This window comes from Leuresthes tenuis, unplaced genomic scaffold (genome assembly GCF_036924035.1).
Source record: "Leuresthes tenuis unplaced genomic scaffold, fLeuTen1.0.hap1 SCAF_4, whole genome shotgun sequence".
In the NCBI taxonomy this organism is placed as follows: Eukaryota; Metazoa; Chordata; class Actinopteri; order Atheriniformes; family Atherinopsidae; genus Leuresthes; species Leuresthes tenuis.
In genome coordinates, this window is record NW_027325358.1 from 6,579,621 (window position 1) to 6,593,816 (window position 14,196).

General features: G+C 39.8%; 2 protein-coding genes across 3 annotated transcripts; both read right to left on the reverse strand.

The window, feature by feature from the left end:
• Nucleotides 1-1,139: 1,139 nt before the first annotated feature.
• Nucleotides 1,140-5,719, reverse strand: LOC140305410 (uncharacterized). Of its 2 annotated transcripts, XM_072384278.1 has the most exons (5): nt 5,610-5,719; nt 3,518-3,910; nt 3,293-3,346; nt 3,004-3,151; nt 1,141-1,620 (listed from the first exon to the last, which is right to left on the reverse strand). In XM_072384278.1, exons 2-5 carry the CDS (start codon nt 3,903-3,905, stop codon nt 1,515-1,517), a joined length of 696 nt encoding a protein of 231 aa, XP_072240379.1. In that variant the 5' UTR covers nt 3,906-3,910; nt 5,610-5,719; the 3' UTR covers nt 1,141-1,514. The 2 variants fall into 2 exon arrangements, with proteins under 2 accessions (XP_072240380.1, XP_072240379.1); XM_072384279.1 differs by lacking the exon at nt 5,610-5,719 and having other exon boundaries at nt 1,140-1,620; nt 3,293-3,335.
• Nucleotides 5,720-8,238: 2,519 nt separating this feature from the next.
• LOC140305411 (lipopolysaccharide-induced tumor necrosis factor-alpha factor homolog) lies at nt 8,239-13,618 on the reverse strand. The gene is made up of 5 exons (XM_072384280.1): nt 13,521-13,618; nt 11,543-11,719; nt 11,314-11,367; nt 11,050-11,197; nt 8,239-8,971 (listed from the first exon to the last, which is right to left on the reverse strand). The coding sequence occupies exons 2-5, from the start codon at nt 11,712-11,714 to the stop codon at nt 8,866-8,868; spliced, it is 480 nt and encodes a 159-aa protein (XP_072240381.1). The 5' UTR covers nt 11,715-11,719; nt 13,521-13,618; the 3' UTR covers nt 8,239-8,865.
• Nucleotides 13,619-14,196: the final 578 nt, after the last annotated feature.

Genomic DNA, 14,196 nt, shown 5'->3' on the forward strand with positions numbered 1-14,196 from the left:
AGGTTGCTGGAAATGAGAACAAAGGCTGAGGACACCCAGCGAGCAGATGGTTTGTGACAGGAGGGGTGAAACGATACAGGCTATAGAACAACTCATGTTTGATGGTGACATATATCATGACCTGGAAGAGGAACATGCAAATTTCTGCTGTGCTTTTGGAACGCAGAGTACGCAAAGTAACTGGTTTGCTGTGCTGACAGAACAACCTTTTAAAAAACGTTTACAGATGGCATTTGTTCCTGGAACCCTACACCTCAAGCTCTGCAGACACTGTGATGGTTTCAACTCCATCAGCCAAATTTTTCTTTGTTTGTTTTAAACTGTATATTACATATCACACAATGTAAACAAAGGTAAATAATATGACAAAGAAAGATTTTAATACCTCTTTAACAATAATTACAACATGGAAATAAAAGAAAAAGACACTGATTGTCACAGTCATGCTTGGCTGTGTTGTTTTCATGTGGTTTCTAACTCTAGGGTGGGGCTGGGCAGGTTTCTTGGGAGCCCTGGGGTCTGGATTGCTCATCTGCCATCATCAGGACATTCTTTTAGTAGCTGCAGGAGCAACCAGTCTTCATTAGATTGTCTCACTATTCTAGTGGTAATTGCAAGTTAAACTCCTTGCTCTGACCTTGCCTTCTTGTTTCCTTCCGCGCCATTTCTTTCGTCCACTCTCCAAACTTTGACTTTCCATGCTCGGACTGGCATCTATTGTTACCCTCCTCCCTGTCCCACATACCTGCCTGCTCGCCCCACCGCCGACTCAGAACCTCTGCACCACACCCATCACTCTCCCCTCCACTTTGGATTTCCTCCTGGATCAAACATTGCCATTGTCTGAACAAATTTTTTCAATGATTTAAAAGTAAAGAAAAGGATCAAAATGATATTTTACTGATGATTATATTAATTTATTAATTGATTATTACATGATACAAGCAGTAATTTGGTTGTTAGCGTCATGAAAGTAATATCAAGAGATGATGCACCTTAGGATGATGATAACATAATTTATACCAACAAAAGTAATTTATAACAATAATAACAAAGCTTATTAACCAATGCTCAACACATTTCAATTTTTGTTCATGTTGGCATATTTTATCTTTATAAAAAATAGATATCAATATTTCTGGAAAGTCTAAATATTCCCAATTAAAACCTTCAATATGTCAGCAGAGGGATTTGCTTTACTTGTACATGTTTTACAAAATATTCTATAAAGAATCTGCTGAACTTATGATAATAATATAAAACTGTTTGTCACTGAGGTATATATTATCATGACAAGATCAACCAGATTTATTTATAGGGGAAAAAAATAATGACAAATCGTTTTGGTACATTTCCACATTTTATAGCACAACAGCGTGTGCTAATGATCAGATAAAAGACATGGAGGAAGCTAGTTTCACATGAAAACACAAATATAGAATACAGAGTGATGCAGGATCCAAAGGCAATTTGCAATGCAAGTGAGTGCAGGCTTCAACATGGGGTTTGATGTTTCACATTCGTTTATAGATGTGGATGACATTGTTACAGGAGGGGCAGGAATGCTCTACATCCTTGCATGAATTCACACAGAAGGGGATCAAGCAGCAGGGCCAAATCCTGGTGAGGAGCATCAGAATAGAAAATAATTCAAGTGCACATAACTGTGTCATACTGTTTAAGTTGGTTTTATAATGGACGAGGAACTACATTCCATACCAAAGCTAGCTGTGGCTTGCAATGTTTTCATGATCATGAAAAGAAACTATGACTCATGTATGCAAACCTCTAAAGTTTCCAAAACAGTCTCACAGAAACTGTCACATGATGCAACCTTCATATTTGATTTTAAACAGCATTTTAATGGGACTTGTGTCATGGGAAAAAAATAACAATTGCATATCAGAAAAAACTTGTTTCAGTTTAAGCACTTGATTTATGTGGTCAGGAAAACCTGAAAACGATCCTCTCACAGTGTTTACCCATCCATCCTCTGGCTCATTTCATGACCACAGTGCCACAACTATTTTCAGGGAATCTTTCTGAGTTAAATTTTTTTTTTTAAAGAAATTGTGTTTATCTGCATGAAAGCAATCATTTTTTGTGTCTGTTTTACTATTACTAACCATTGGGTACAAATGTTTCTTTACAGTCTTGAAGGGAAGTTCCAGGATTTTTCCATTTTGGACATATGTTCCTTGTATATGGGTGTGAAAAAACAGCTGAACAACTGCTTTGAAGTTGCAGCGTTATGAAAGTGCTTCTATTTGTGAGTGAGAGGCGCAGATTATTGTCATTCTAAAAGTCTGACAAGCTTATGAAAATGATTCCAACTGAAAAAGTGTGACACTGAAATCTTGTGTACAGTGAGTTTTACTGAATTTTACAAACCATCTTGTTTGCACCGATCATTTTTCCCTGCGTGGCAAGCAGGAGGAACAGAAGCCTATACAAAGGTGATAGGGTTCGTGGGTTTTTGGACTTGGGTTTTTCTGTGTTTTGTTTCTATTCTGCTTTCTTGTTGTTTAGTCATTTAGTTTTTTGTAATTTGAATTAGTCTACTCTGTAGCTGTCTTTCATAGTTACATTCATGGTTAAAGCTTTTAATGATCAAGCTCCTTCATATTTCAGAGACTTCAAAAGCGGAATCAGAGGCAGAGCCTTCAGTTATCAGGTTTTTATAAATTGGCATAATATCAATATAATTTAAATGAATAGGATCGCATTGGATCGGAATTAACTGGATTATGATAACTTGGGTGTAAATGGACTATAATTAGATTGAACTATTCGTTTTTTTTTATTGGAACTGTTTTGACTTTGAAGTGTCTTAACATTACAGAACTCCTCCTTCGCCTGTGTAAACAGCACAGGTATTGGGGGTGATGGCTCAGCTAAGACCAGAAGCGAAATATAAACTAAAAATAACTCTGATGTCAGAGACTAAGGATCTGAAATAAAATCTGAGATTATGTTTGTGTTTATGTTGTAGTGTCTACTTACAGAAAAATTCCAAGTACGAGGCAGATCGTCCATGCGAGCATACCGATTTGGTACCCAGTTCTAGTCACAACAGTGTTTTGACAGTGAGGACATAACATCTGTCCAGGAACATCCCTTGGCAGCTGCTGCACCACCGTCACCTGTTTCACTGTGAGCATTGAACCAAAATTTACTGATAAATATATCCCTCACTTCCTCACTCACACACCACCACAACCAAAAACTCTGTTACATTGTTCGTGGTTAAATTTATCTCACTCATGACAGACAGTCTGAGAAAGACACTCACCAGAGTGCAAAATCTGAGTTGGCTGTTGGCTGTAACAGTAACCCTGTTGTTGACCTAGTCATCAGAACAAGACATTTAACCTTAAAACATCTTAGTGAAACAAACTGATCAAAAAGTTGATTATATGCAGGAAGAGACAAGAATATATCAATAAATAAGACATTACAGTAAAAGAGTGACATTATGCAAGTAAAATGACAAAGATGACCATATTTCATTACTTACCTTGCTGGACAACGGGCTGGAAAATGGGCTGGGCAACGGGCTGAACATAGGGCTGGGCAACGGGCTGAGCAAAAGGCTGAGCAACAGGCTGAGCAACAGGCTGAGAAACGGGCTGGACATAGGACTGGGCAACGGGCTGGACACAGGGCTGGGCAACGGGCTGGACAACGGGCTGGGCAACAGGCTGGACACAGGGCTGGGCAACGGGCTGGACAACGGGCTGGGCAACGGGCTGGACACAGGGCTGGGCAACGGGCTGGACGCAGGGCTGGGCAACGGGCTGAGCAACGGACTTGAAAATAGGCTGGGTTGCCACATTGTGGTCCAAAGGAGGACCAGGGTATGGCGGTGCTGGCAAATCTGGAGGAGGTCCTGCACTTTTATCCATTTTATCTGTCAAAAGGAACATGGAAAAACCATATATACACACATACAGAAAAAATAGCAGGTTTAAAATAAAAACTATGAATTCTGGAGTTCCTCTGATGTCCTTCAGTGATGACACAGAGTGTACAGGTAAAACCATTGCTAGTCACAGGGGTTCACATATGAAGTTGACTTGAGCACAGACTTAAAACTGGAATTTAATCTTTCCACAGTGTGGTAACTTTTCAAAGTGCATGGTGGATTTATTGAGCAATACTTTCTTTTATGTTTGCAAGCAAGCAGGTTTGGTGGCATTGCATTTTTACATGGTAAGAGGGGTGTCTGTCAAAAGTAGAACAAGAAACACTACAATCAAAACTTTCTACTTCATCGAGAACTATGATAAGATTGCTTTTTTTTTTTTATTGTATACACAAAGAGAGCCGATGACAAAGAAATGTGTTGTGTCAAGCCATCCATGTATGGAAAAAGGTCTGCTGAGGAATGTTGGTTGATTGGATTATGGCACATCAATTGTGACATCTGTGCTGAGAAAAATCTGCAGATTGTAACACTGAAATTTAAAAAAAAAAATTAAAAAGAAGAAAAGCACAGTTTGCACTGTATATAAGCTTAGTTATAAAGTAAATGCTCGTGTGGAATAAAAGTTGTTTATATTGGCTCATTTCCATTAAGCAGCTCTTTGAAACATGCCAGTGTGCATCTATCCACTGTAACTGGTTCACTCACATAGACTGAGGTGTTTTTAGTTTCATTTTGTTATTATGTGTCCACAATGAGAAGTTTTCAAAGGTTACCGAGAGATGATTCCGATAGTACGTTAGTTATTTTATCAGTGCGCACAAAATATTGAGAGATAAGATTATTTCAGCATCATCTTCATCAGAATCATTAAGAAACAACTGAAATGTCGAATTAATTTAAATAAAAACAACAACAATAAAAGCTACTGAGTTAATTATGGATTAAGTTTTTATGAGTTTTCCACAACATTTAAACATAAGATGTTGCATTTGGTCAAAATTTTTACGTTTTTTTCTCCCTTTAAGTCAAACTCCAGCTTTAAATCACACAAATGATCTGTCACAGGCTGAGTCATATCTTCACCCACCTTTTCTAAAGCCCCAAATCTTCCTTTTGAAATTCAGATTTCAACCCAAACTTCTCAAGGCTCAAATGCTTATTTTGTCCAATGAGTCAAACTGAAGTTGCACTCAACATTTGTTTCATATAGGACAAATCGAAGGCTCAGTTTAGTTTGTAAGCAGAAACAGAGTCCTACATGTGAAGAGGACTTCATATGTGCGCAGAATGAAAACTGGAATTTCCTCTTTCCACAGTGTGGAAATTTGCAAGGAAGTGCACAGTTAATTACTGGAATACAAGGTCCAAGAAAATTAATTTGTGGGACGCAGCTGGTTAATTAATCAATTAGGAGGTCTATGCAGTTAAATTCTATTTTGATTTATTTAGCGCTCATCAACAACAAAAATCACCTTAAGGCACTTTACAAACTCAAAATTAATGTATCAATTTATAAAAAGTGAGCCTTGCTGAAAATGGAAAAAAGGAATCTCCCTCAAGTACGTAATTTGCATTCTATCAGCAAAAAAAGTAGAAGAAACCTTCAGGCTCACAGTAGTGGTGGCAGTTGTAACATTTTCTATTACTGCAATTACACTTGTTTATTTTAAGTTTTTCTCACCTGAGGATAACTCTAACGCTGATTTCCTTGGTAGGAGGTCGGGAGGGTGCGTGACAGCCTTGCACTGCTTCTTTATTTGATGTTAAAGGGCTATTTAGACAGGACAGCCAAACAAAAAAAAAGTGCAATATGTCAGGAAAAAGGTGGAGCTACGTCTAGGTGTAGGTCACGCCTCATCAGTAGAGTTTGGAATACGGTTCACTTGCTACAGCAAACTTGTCACTTTAAGCATATTTTGCAATCCAAAACAACATTTACTGAGGACACCCAGCGAGCAGATGGTTTGTGACAGGAGGGGTGAAACAGTACAGGAACTGTAACAACTGGATGTTTGATGGTGACCTTTTCTCTGTGACAAAAGCTACTTTTATTATGTCTGGCTAAACAATGTGCTTTTAAAAAGAAAGTAGAGTGCATAACCATATAGGGCTTGGGGTGTTGACTAAAACATCCATCATGACCTGCAAAGGGAAACATGAGACAAATGTTTGCTTCACTTTTGGAACGCAGAGTAAGCAGAGTAACTGGTTTGCCGTGCTGACAGAACAAGCTTTTAAAAAATATTTATAGATGGCATTTTTTTTCCGGGAACCTTACACCTTAAGCTCTGCAGACATGCGGACATGGTGATGGTTTCAACTCCATCAGCAAAATTTCTCTTTGTTTATTTGATTGTTTTAAACTGCCTCCCATGAGCTGTCAACGTATCATGGTGGAGGGGTTTGCATGTCCCAAGATTCTGGGAGCTATGTTGTCCGGAGCTTTAGGCCCCTGGTAGGCTCACCCAAGGCAAACAGATCCTAGATGAGGGACCAGACAAAGAACATCTCATAAGACCCCCTATGACAAAAAAGATATTTGGAGCATGTTTTCCCTTGCCTGGACACGGGTCACCGGGGCCACCTGCTGGAACCAGGCCGGGGGCAGGGCCCGGCAGCGAGCGCCTGGTGGCCGGGCCTATAGTTCTAAAAGTAGAACTGCCAGATTGGGGTGGTGGTCCCTCTCTTAAGAAAGGAGGACCTGAGGGTGTGTTCCAACTACAGGGGGATCACACTCCTCAGCCTCCCCGGTAAGGTCTATTCAGGGGTACTGGAGAGGAGGATCAGTCGGATAGTCGAATCTTGGATTCAGGAGGAGCAGTCTGGTTTTTGTCCTGGCAATGTAACAGTAGACCAGCTCTACACTCTCAGCAGGGTCCTAGTGGGTGCATGGGAGTTTGTCCAACCAGTCTACATGTGTTTTGTAGACTTGGAGAAGGCGTTCCACCATGTCTCTCAGGGAGTCCTGTGGGGTGTGCTCCAGGAGTATGGAGTGCCCCTTGACGGGGGCTGTTCGGTCTCTGTACGAACGGTGTCAGAGTCTGGTCTGCATTGCCTGCAGTAAGTCGGCGGTGAGGGTTGGACTCAGTCAGGGCTACCCGTTCTCACTGATTCTGTTCATAATTTTTATTGACAGAATTTCTAGGTGCAGCCAGGGCATTGAGGGGGTCCGGTTTGGCAACATCAAAATTGGATTTCTGCTTTTTGCGGATGATGTGGTTCTGTCAGCGTCGTCGGGCCATGATCTTCAGCTCTCACTGGAGCGGTTTGCAGCCAAGTATGAAGCGGCTGGGATGAGAATCAGCACCTCCAAATCCGAGACTATGATATGGGTCGGAAAAGGTTGGACTGCTCTCTACCGGTTGGTAATAAGACCCTTCCCCAAGTGGATGAGTTCAAGTATCTCGAGGTCTTGTTCAGGAGTGAGGGACGAATGGAGCAGGAGAATGACAGGCAGATCGGTGCGGCGTCTGCAGTGATGCGGGCGCTGCACCGGCCTATCGTGGGGAAGAAGGAGCTGAGCCAGAAGGAAAAGCTCTTGATTTACCAGTCAATCTACGTTCCTACCCTCACCTATGGTCACAAGCTGTGGGTAGTGACAGAAAGAACGAGATTGCGGATACAAGCGGCCAAAATGGACTTCCTCCGCAGGGTGTCTGGGCTCTCCCTTAGAGATAGGGTGAGAAGCTTAGTCATCTGGGAGGGGCTCAGAGCCGCTTCTCCTCCGCATCGAGAGGAGCCAGATGAGGTGGCCGAGGCATCTGGTTAGGATGCGTCCTGGACGCCTCCCTGGTGAGGTGCTCCGGGCACGTCCCACTGGGAGGAGACCCCAGGGAAGACCCAGGACACGTTGGAGAGACTATGTCTCTCGGCTGACCTGGTGCCTCCTGCCCCCCCGGAAGAGCTGGAGGAAGTGGCCGGGGACAGGGACGTCTGGGCTTCTCTGCTCAAGCTGCTGCCCCCGCAACCCAACCCAAACCCCTTGAGAAGTGGCAGATAATGTATGGATGGATGTTTTAAACTGTATATTACATATCACACTATGTTAACAAAGGTAAATAATATGACAAAGAAAGATTTTAATATCTCTTTAACAATAATTACAACATGGAAATAAAAGAAAAAGACACCACCGACTCGGAACCTCTGCACCACACCCAACACCCTCCCCTCCACTTTGGATTCCCTCCTGGATCAAACATACCCATTGTCTGGACAAATTCCTTATTTGAAACCTCTTTAACCTCAAACTATTTCAATGACTTAAAAGTAAAGAAAAGGATCAAAATGATATTTTACTGATGATTAATTGATCATTCCATGATACAAGCAGTAATTTGGTTATTAGTGTCATGAAAGTAATATCAGGAGATGATGCACCATAGGCTGATTATAACATAATTTATACTAACAATAGTAATTTATAACTGCATTTTTGTTTTTTAATGGCTGGAACATTTTTGCAAAAAAAAAGTAAAGCTTATTAACCACTGCTCAACAAATTCCAATTTTTGTTCATGTTGGCATATTTCATCTTTATAAAAAATAGATATCAATATTTCTGGAAAATCTGAATATTCCCAATTAAAACCTTCAATATGTCAGCAGAGGGATTTGCTTTACTTGTACTTGTTTTACAAAATATTCTATAAAGAATCTGCTGAACTTATGATAATAATATAAAACTGTTTGTCACTGAGGTATATATTATCATGACAAGATCAATCAGATTTATTTATAGGGGAAAAAAATAATGACAAATCGTTTTGGTACGTTTCCACATTTTATAGCACAACAGCGTGTGCTAATGATCAGATAAAAGACATGGAGGAAGCTAGTTTCACATGAAAACACAAATATAGAATACAGAGTGATGCAGGATCCAAAGGCAATTTGCAATGCAAGTGAGTGCAGGCTTCAACATGGGGTTTGATGTTTCACATTCGTTTATAGATGTGGATGACATTGTTACAGGAGGGGCAGGAATGCTCTACATCCTTGCATGAATTCACACAGAAGGGGATCAAGCAGCAGGGCCAGCACCTGGTGAGGAGCATCAGAATAGAAAATAATTCAAGTGCACATAACTGTGTCATACTCAGTGGGTCTACATGATGAGATTAACTCGATTATAGCTATAGTTGGGTTATGCTCCTTATTTGAGCAAGGGCAATTATCCAAATATATATGGCGGTGAATAAATGGAATCACACAAGGCATGTCATACCCCGATACGATAGGTGGCGCTGTACCCATTTCAACTAGTGGTAATAGAGCCACTTGCAGTTGACCTCTTCACCACCAACAACAGCAACAAACTCAGGTATTCGAGAAAGATGGCGAACGAAGAGCAAGATGAAGCTACGTCCCTCTACATTTCGTTTGTGATGAGAATGGTTATTGCACAAATCGATGCACAACGACGTTGTTTGTTTCTTTCCGACGGCAGCGACAACAGTAGTAATATCATCTCCTTTGACTTCCAGGTCACGCCCTCTGGAAAAATCTCGAGCATGCGCAGAACGCAAAATCCAATTCATCACGTGCTTCACCGTCTACAAGCACGTTAAGTGTGACTATCAACCGAGTTATCTCGGGATCTTAATCCGACTGCGAGGAACCCGATCCGGTTAAATTTTTAATCAAACTAAGGTATACATGAACTTAATAACTTAATAACTCAGCCTTAAATCTGATTCTTTACAGTGCCATGCAACCCCACTGACTGTTTAAGCTGGTTTTGCAATGGACAAGGAACTAAATTCCATAACAAACCTCATTGTGGCTTGCAATGTTTTCATGATCATTGTCACGATCTATGCTTTGATTCATGTCTTGTCTCGTCATTTCCTCTTTTATTTTGAAATATTAACTTCCCTCTCGTTTCAGGTACCTTGCCTTTCCTCCTTTGTCAAGCGTCTGATTGTCTTCCCTGATTGAGTGTTTCCACCTGTTCCCCATGGCTCCCCATGTGCTCAAATAGTCTGCATCTCCCTTGTCTTGTGTCAGTGTGTTGTACTCTGTCCTGAGCCTTACTCTAGCATCCTTGATCCACAGAAAGCCACAGAATCCTTGAGCCTGCAGTGCAGTGATCCTCCTGCAGAGCGTATCCTTTGTTTTGATAATTTATTCTTTACCTCTAGCTTAAAATCACGGTAATTTTCATAGTCTGTTTTGTTCCTCTGTTTTGGGAGTGATTTTGATTTGTAATCTTGTCATAGACACCTTTCATTAGAGGAGCGTTGCGTTCGGTTTTGATTAATGTTTTACAGTGACTCCACTAGTGGAGTGATTTTTGTTTTAGAGAACTTGTCACGCCTCCGTTAACAGAGAGCTTATAGTTAATTATTAGTTTAATTGTGCCTCTGTTTTTGAGAGAGCTTCTTTTGTTTAAGTCCGCCTCATTAGGAGAGTGTGAAAGTTTATTTTATCTTTTCATAGCCTGTTCTGTTTTCCTCGAGTGGAGAGTTTTTGTTTTGAATAACTTTCATAGCTGCACCCTCCTCATCCATAGTTATTGAGGAGAGTGCTTAGGAGTTTCACAGCCTCTTTATTTGCTGTGTGGAGATCCTCAACCTGTGTTGTGTGTGGGTTTTTTTTTTTTTTAAATAAACACTTTTGCCTTGAAACCGACCCTTGTCCTGTGTCTGAGGCCTTGACAATCATGAAAAGAAACAACTATGAAAAAACAGCTGAACAACTGCTTTAAAGTTGCAGCGTTATGAAAGTGCTTCTATTTGCTAGTGAGAGACGCAGATTGTCATTCTAAAAGTCTGAGGTGTTAGGGTTTGTGGGTTTTCAAGCTCCATCTTATTTTAAAGACTTCAAAAGTAGAATGGGAGGCAGAGGCTTCAGTTATCAGCCCTCTCTTGTGGAACTAGCTGTCCGTTTCGGTTCAGGGTTTTTATAAATAGGCATTCTATCAATATAATTTAAATGAATAGGATCGCATTGAATTGGAATTAACTGGATTATGATAACTTGGGTGTAATTGGACTATGATTGGATTTAACTATTCTGGTTTTTATTGGAACTGTTTTGACTTTGAAGTGTCTTAACATTACAGAACTTCTCCCTCGCCTGTGTAAACAGTGTGTGTTTATGTTGTAGTGTCTACTTACATTAAAAATCCAAGAATGAGGCAGATCGTCCATGTGAGCATACCGATTTGGTACCCAGTTCTAGTCACAACAGTGTTTTGACAGTGAGGACATAACATCTGTCCAGGAACATCCCTTGGCAGCTGCTGCACCACCGTCACCTGTTTCACTGTGAGCATTGAACCAAAATTTACTGATAAATATATCCCTCACTTCCTCACTCACACACCACCACAACCAAAAATTTATCTCACTCATGACAGACAGTCTGAGAAAGACACTCACCAGAGTGCAAAATCTGAGTTGGCTGTTGGCTGTAACAGTAACCCTGTTGTTGACCTAGTCATCAGAACGAGACATTTAACCTTAAAACATCTTGGTGAAACAGACTGATCAAAAAGTTGATTATATGCAGGAAGAGACAAGAATATATCAAGAAATAAGACTGGCATTACAGTAAAAGAGTGACATTATGCAGGTAAAATGACAAAGATGACCATATTTTATTACTTACCTTGCTGGACAACGGGCTGGAAAATGGGCTGGGCAACGGGCTGGACACAGGGCTGGGCAACGGGCTGAGCATCAGGCTTGAAAATAGGCTGGGTTGCCACATTGTGGTCCAAAGGAGGACCAGGGTATGGTGGTGCTTGCAAATCTGAAGGAGGTTCTGCACTTTTATCCATTTTATCTGTCAAAAGGAACATGGAAAAACCATATATACACACATACAGAAAAAATAGCAGGTTTAAAATAAAAACTATTAATTCTGGAGTTCCTCTGATGTCCTTCAGTGATGACACAGAGTGTACAGGTAAAACCATTGCTAGTCACAGGGGTTCACATATGAAGTTGACTTGAGCACAGACTGAAAACTGGAATTTAATCTTTCCACAGTGTGGAAACTTTTCAAAGTGCATGGTGGATTTATTGAGCAATACTTTCTTTTATGTTTGCAAGCAAGCAGGTTTGGTGGCATTGCATTTTTACATGGCAAGAGGGGTGTCTGTCAAAAGTAGAACAAGAAACACCACAATCAAAACTTTCTACTTCATCGAGAACTATGATAAGATTGCTTTTTTTTATTGTATACACAAAGAGAGCCGATGACAAAGAAATGTGTTGTGTCAAATCATCCAAGTGTGGAAAAAGGTCTGCTGAGGAATGGTGGTTGATTGGATTATGGCACATCGATTGTGTAACATGTGCTGAGAAAAACCATCACTGAGAAAAATCTGCAGATTTTAAAAAAAAGAAAAAAAAGCACAATTTTGACTGTATAATATGACAACACACAGTTTTCACTGTATAACTAACTTGTTTGTATTGGTTCATTTCCATTAAGCATCTCTTTGAAACACACCAGTGTGCATCTACCCACTGTAACTCGTTCACCCACGTAGACTGTGTTTTTTTTTTGTTTTACTCTCTTATTCTGTTCTTTAAGTGGTGAGACATGCGAAAGTGTCCACAGTGAGAAGTTTCCAAAGGTCACAGAGCGCTGATTCCAATAGTATTGTTAGTTATTATTATTATTATTATTATGTGAGATCAGATTATTTCAGCATCATCTTTAGCAGAGTCACGACGAAACAACTGAAATGTTAAATTAATTTAAACAAAAATGCATAATTGACACATTATTTTTTATTTTTGTTTTATGAGTTTTCCATAACATCCAAACATAAGATTTTGCATTTAGTTAAAATTTTTATATAAAATTTTCTTTTTTTCTCCCTTTTTGTCAAACTCCAGCTTTAAATTACATGGAATTATCTGTCACAAGCAGAGACTGAAAACTTGATTTGCATATTTTAGCCCGCCTTTTCTAAAGAACCAAATCATCCTTTTGAAATTCAGTATTCAATCCAAACTTCAAGACTCCAATGCTTATTTTGTCCAATAAGTCAAACTGAAGTTGCACTCAACATCCATTTCCTATAGGACAAATCGAAGGCTCAGTTTAGGTTATAAGCAAGAAAAGAGAGAGAGAAAATTCCAGCAATAAGTGAGGTTTCAAGTTTTCATTTCAACAGTGCACAGTGCTTAAACAAGTTAAGTTTTTAACCAATTCCTTATGACTAATGACAGCTATGTTTAACAGAGAAACAGACTAAGTCATTACTTATTACATGACTCTTGAATTCAAACAATCATTATGCATCATGTTGTGGTAAGACAATTAATTTGTGTGACACAGCTGGTTAATCAATTAATTAGAAGGTCCATTCAGTTAAATTCTATTTCGATTTATTTAGCGCTCATCAACAACAAAAATCACCTCAAGGCACTTTACAAACTCAAAATTAATGTATCAATTAATACGTATAAGTGAGCCTTGCTGAAAATGGAAAAAAGGAATCTCCCTCAAGTACATCATTTGCATTTTATCAGCAAAAAAATAGAAGAAACCTTCTGGCTCATAGTAGTCGTGGCAGTTTTAGCATTTTCTATTACTGCAATTACACTTGTATATTTCAAGTTTTTCTCACTTGAGGACAATTCCAACGCTGATTTCCTTGGTAGGAGGTCAGGAGGGTGTGTGATAGCCTTGCACTGCTTTGTTCTCTGATGATAAAGGGCTATTTAGACAGGACAGCCAAACAAAAAAGAAATGCTGCAATGTGTCAGGAAAAAGGTGGAGCACCACTGAGTTATGTTAGGTGTAGGTCACGCCTCACCATAAGAGTTTTGGAATATAGTTTTCTTGCTACAACACACTTGTCACTTTTAGCCTATTTTGCAATCTAAAACAACATTTTTGCAGAAAGGGAGATTCATTAAAAGTAAGCTCTTGTTTGCAGAATTTTCACACTGGAATATACCAGTGAAAAAAATTGTCAGCATGATAAAACCGAGCACAAATCACGAGGGAAAAACAAAACATTCTTACAGCGACAGAAATCACAAATGAAAGCAAATAAAGGCTCTTTTCCAAGAAGTATTTCAACTGCAATCTGGAGGATTTATGAAAGGAAACCAACATGTGTATGATATTTTAAAATTTCAACAACAAACCCAGGATATTTTCTGCAGTATATGTGTTCATTTGCAGCTGGGAAACTAGCATGAAGTGTCCAAGCTCTTTGTGGATTTTTGCAATCTTCCTTTCAGAGAGACTGTGAACGGATCCACCTTTGATCAGCCAAGACCGCTACAGGAAAGGAG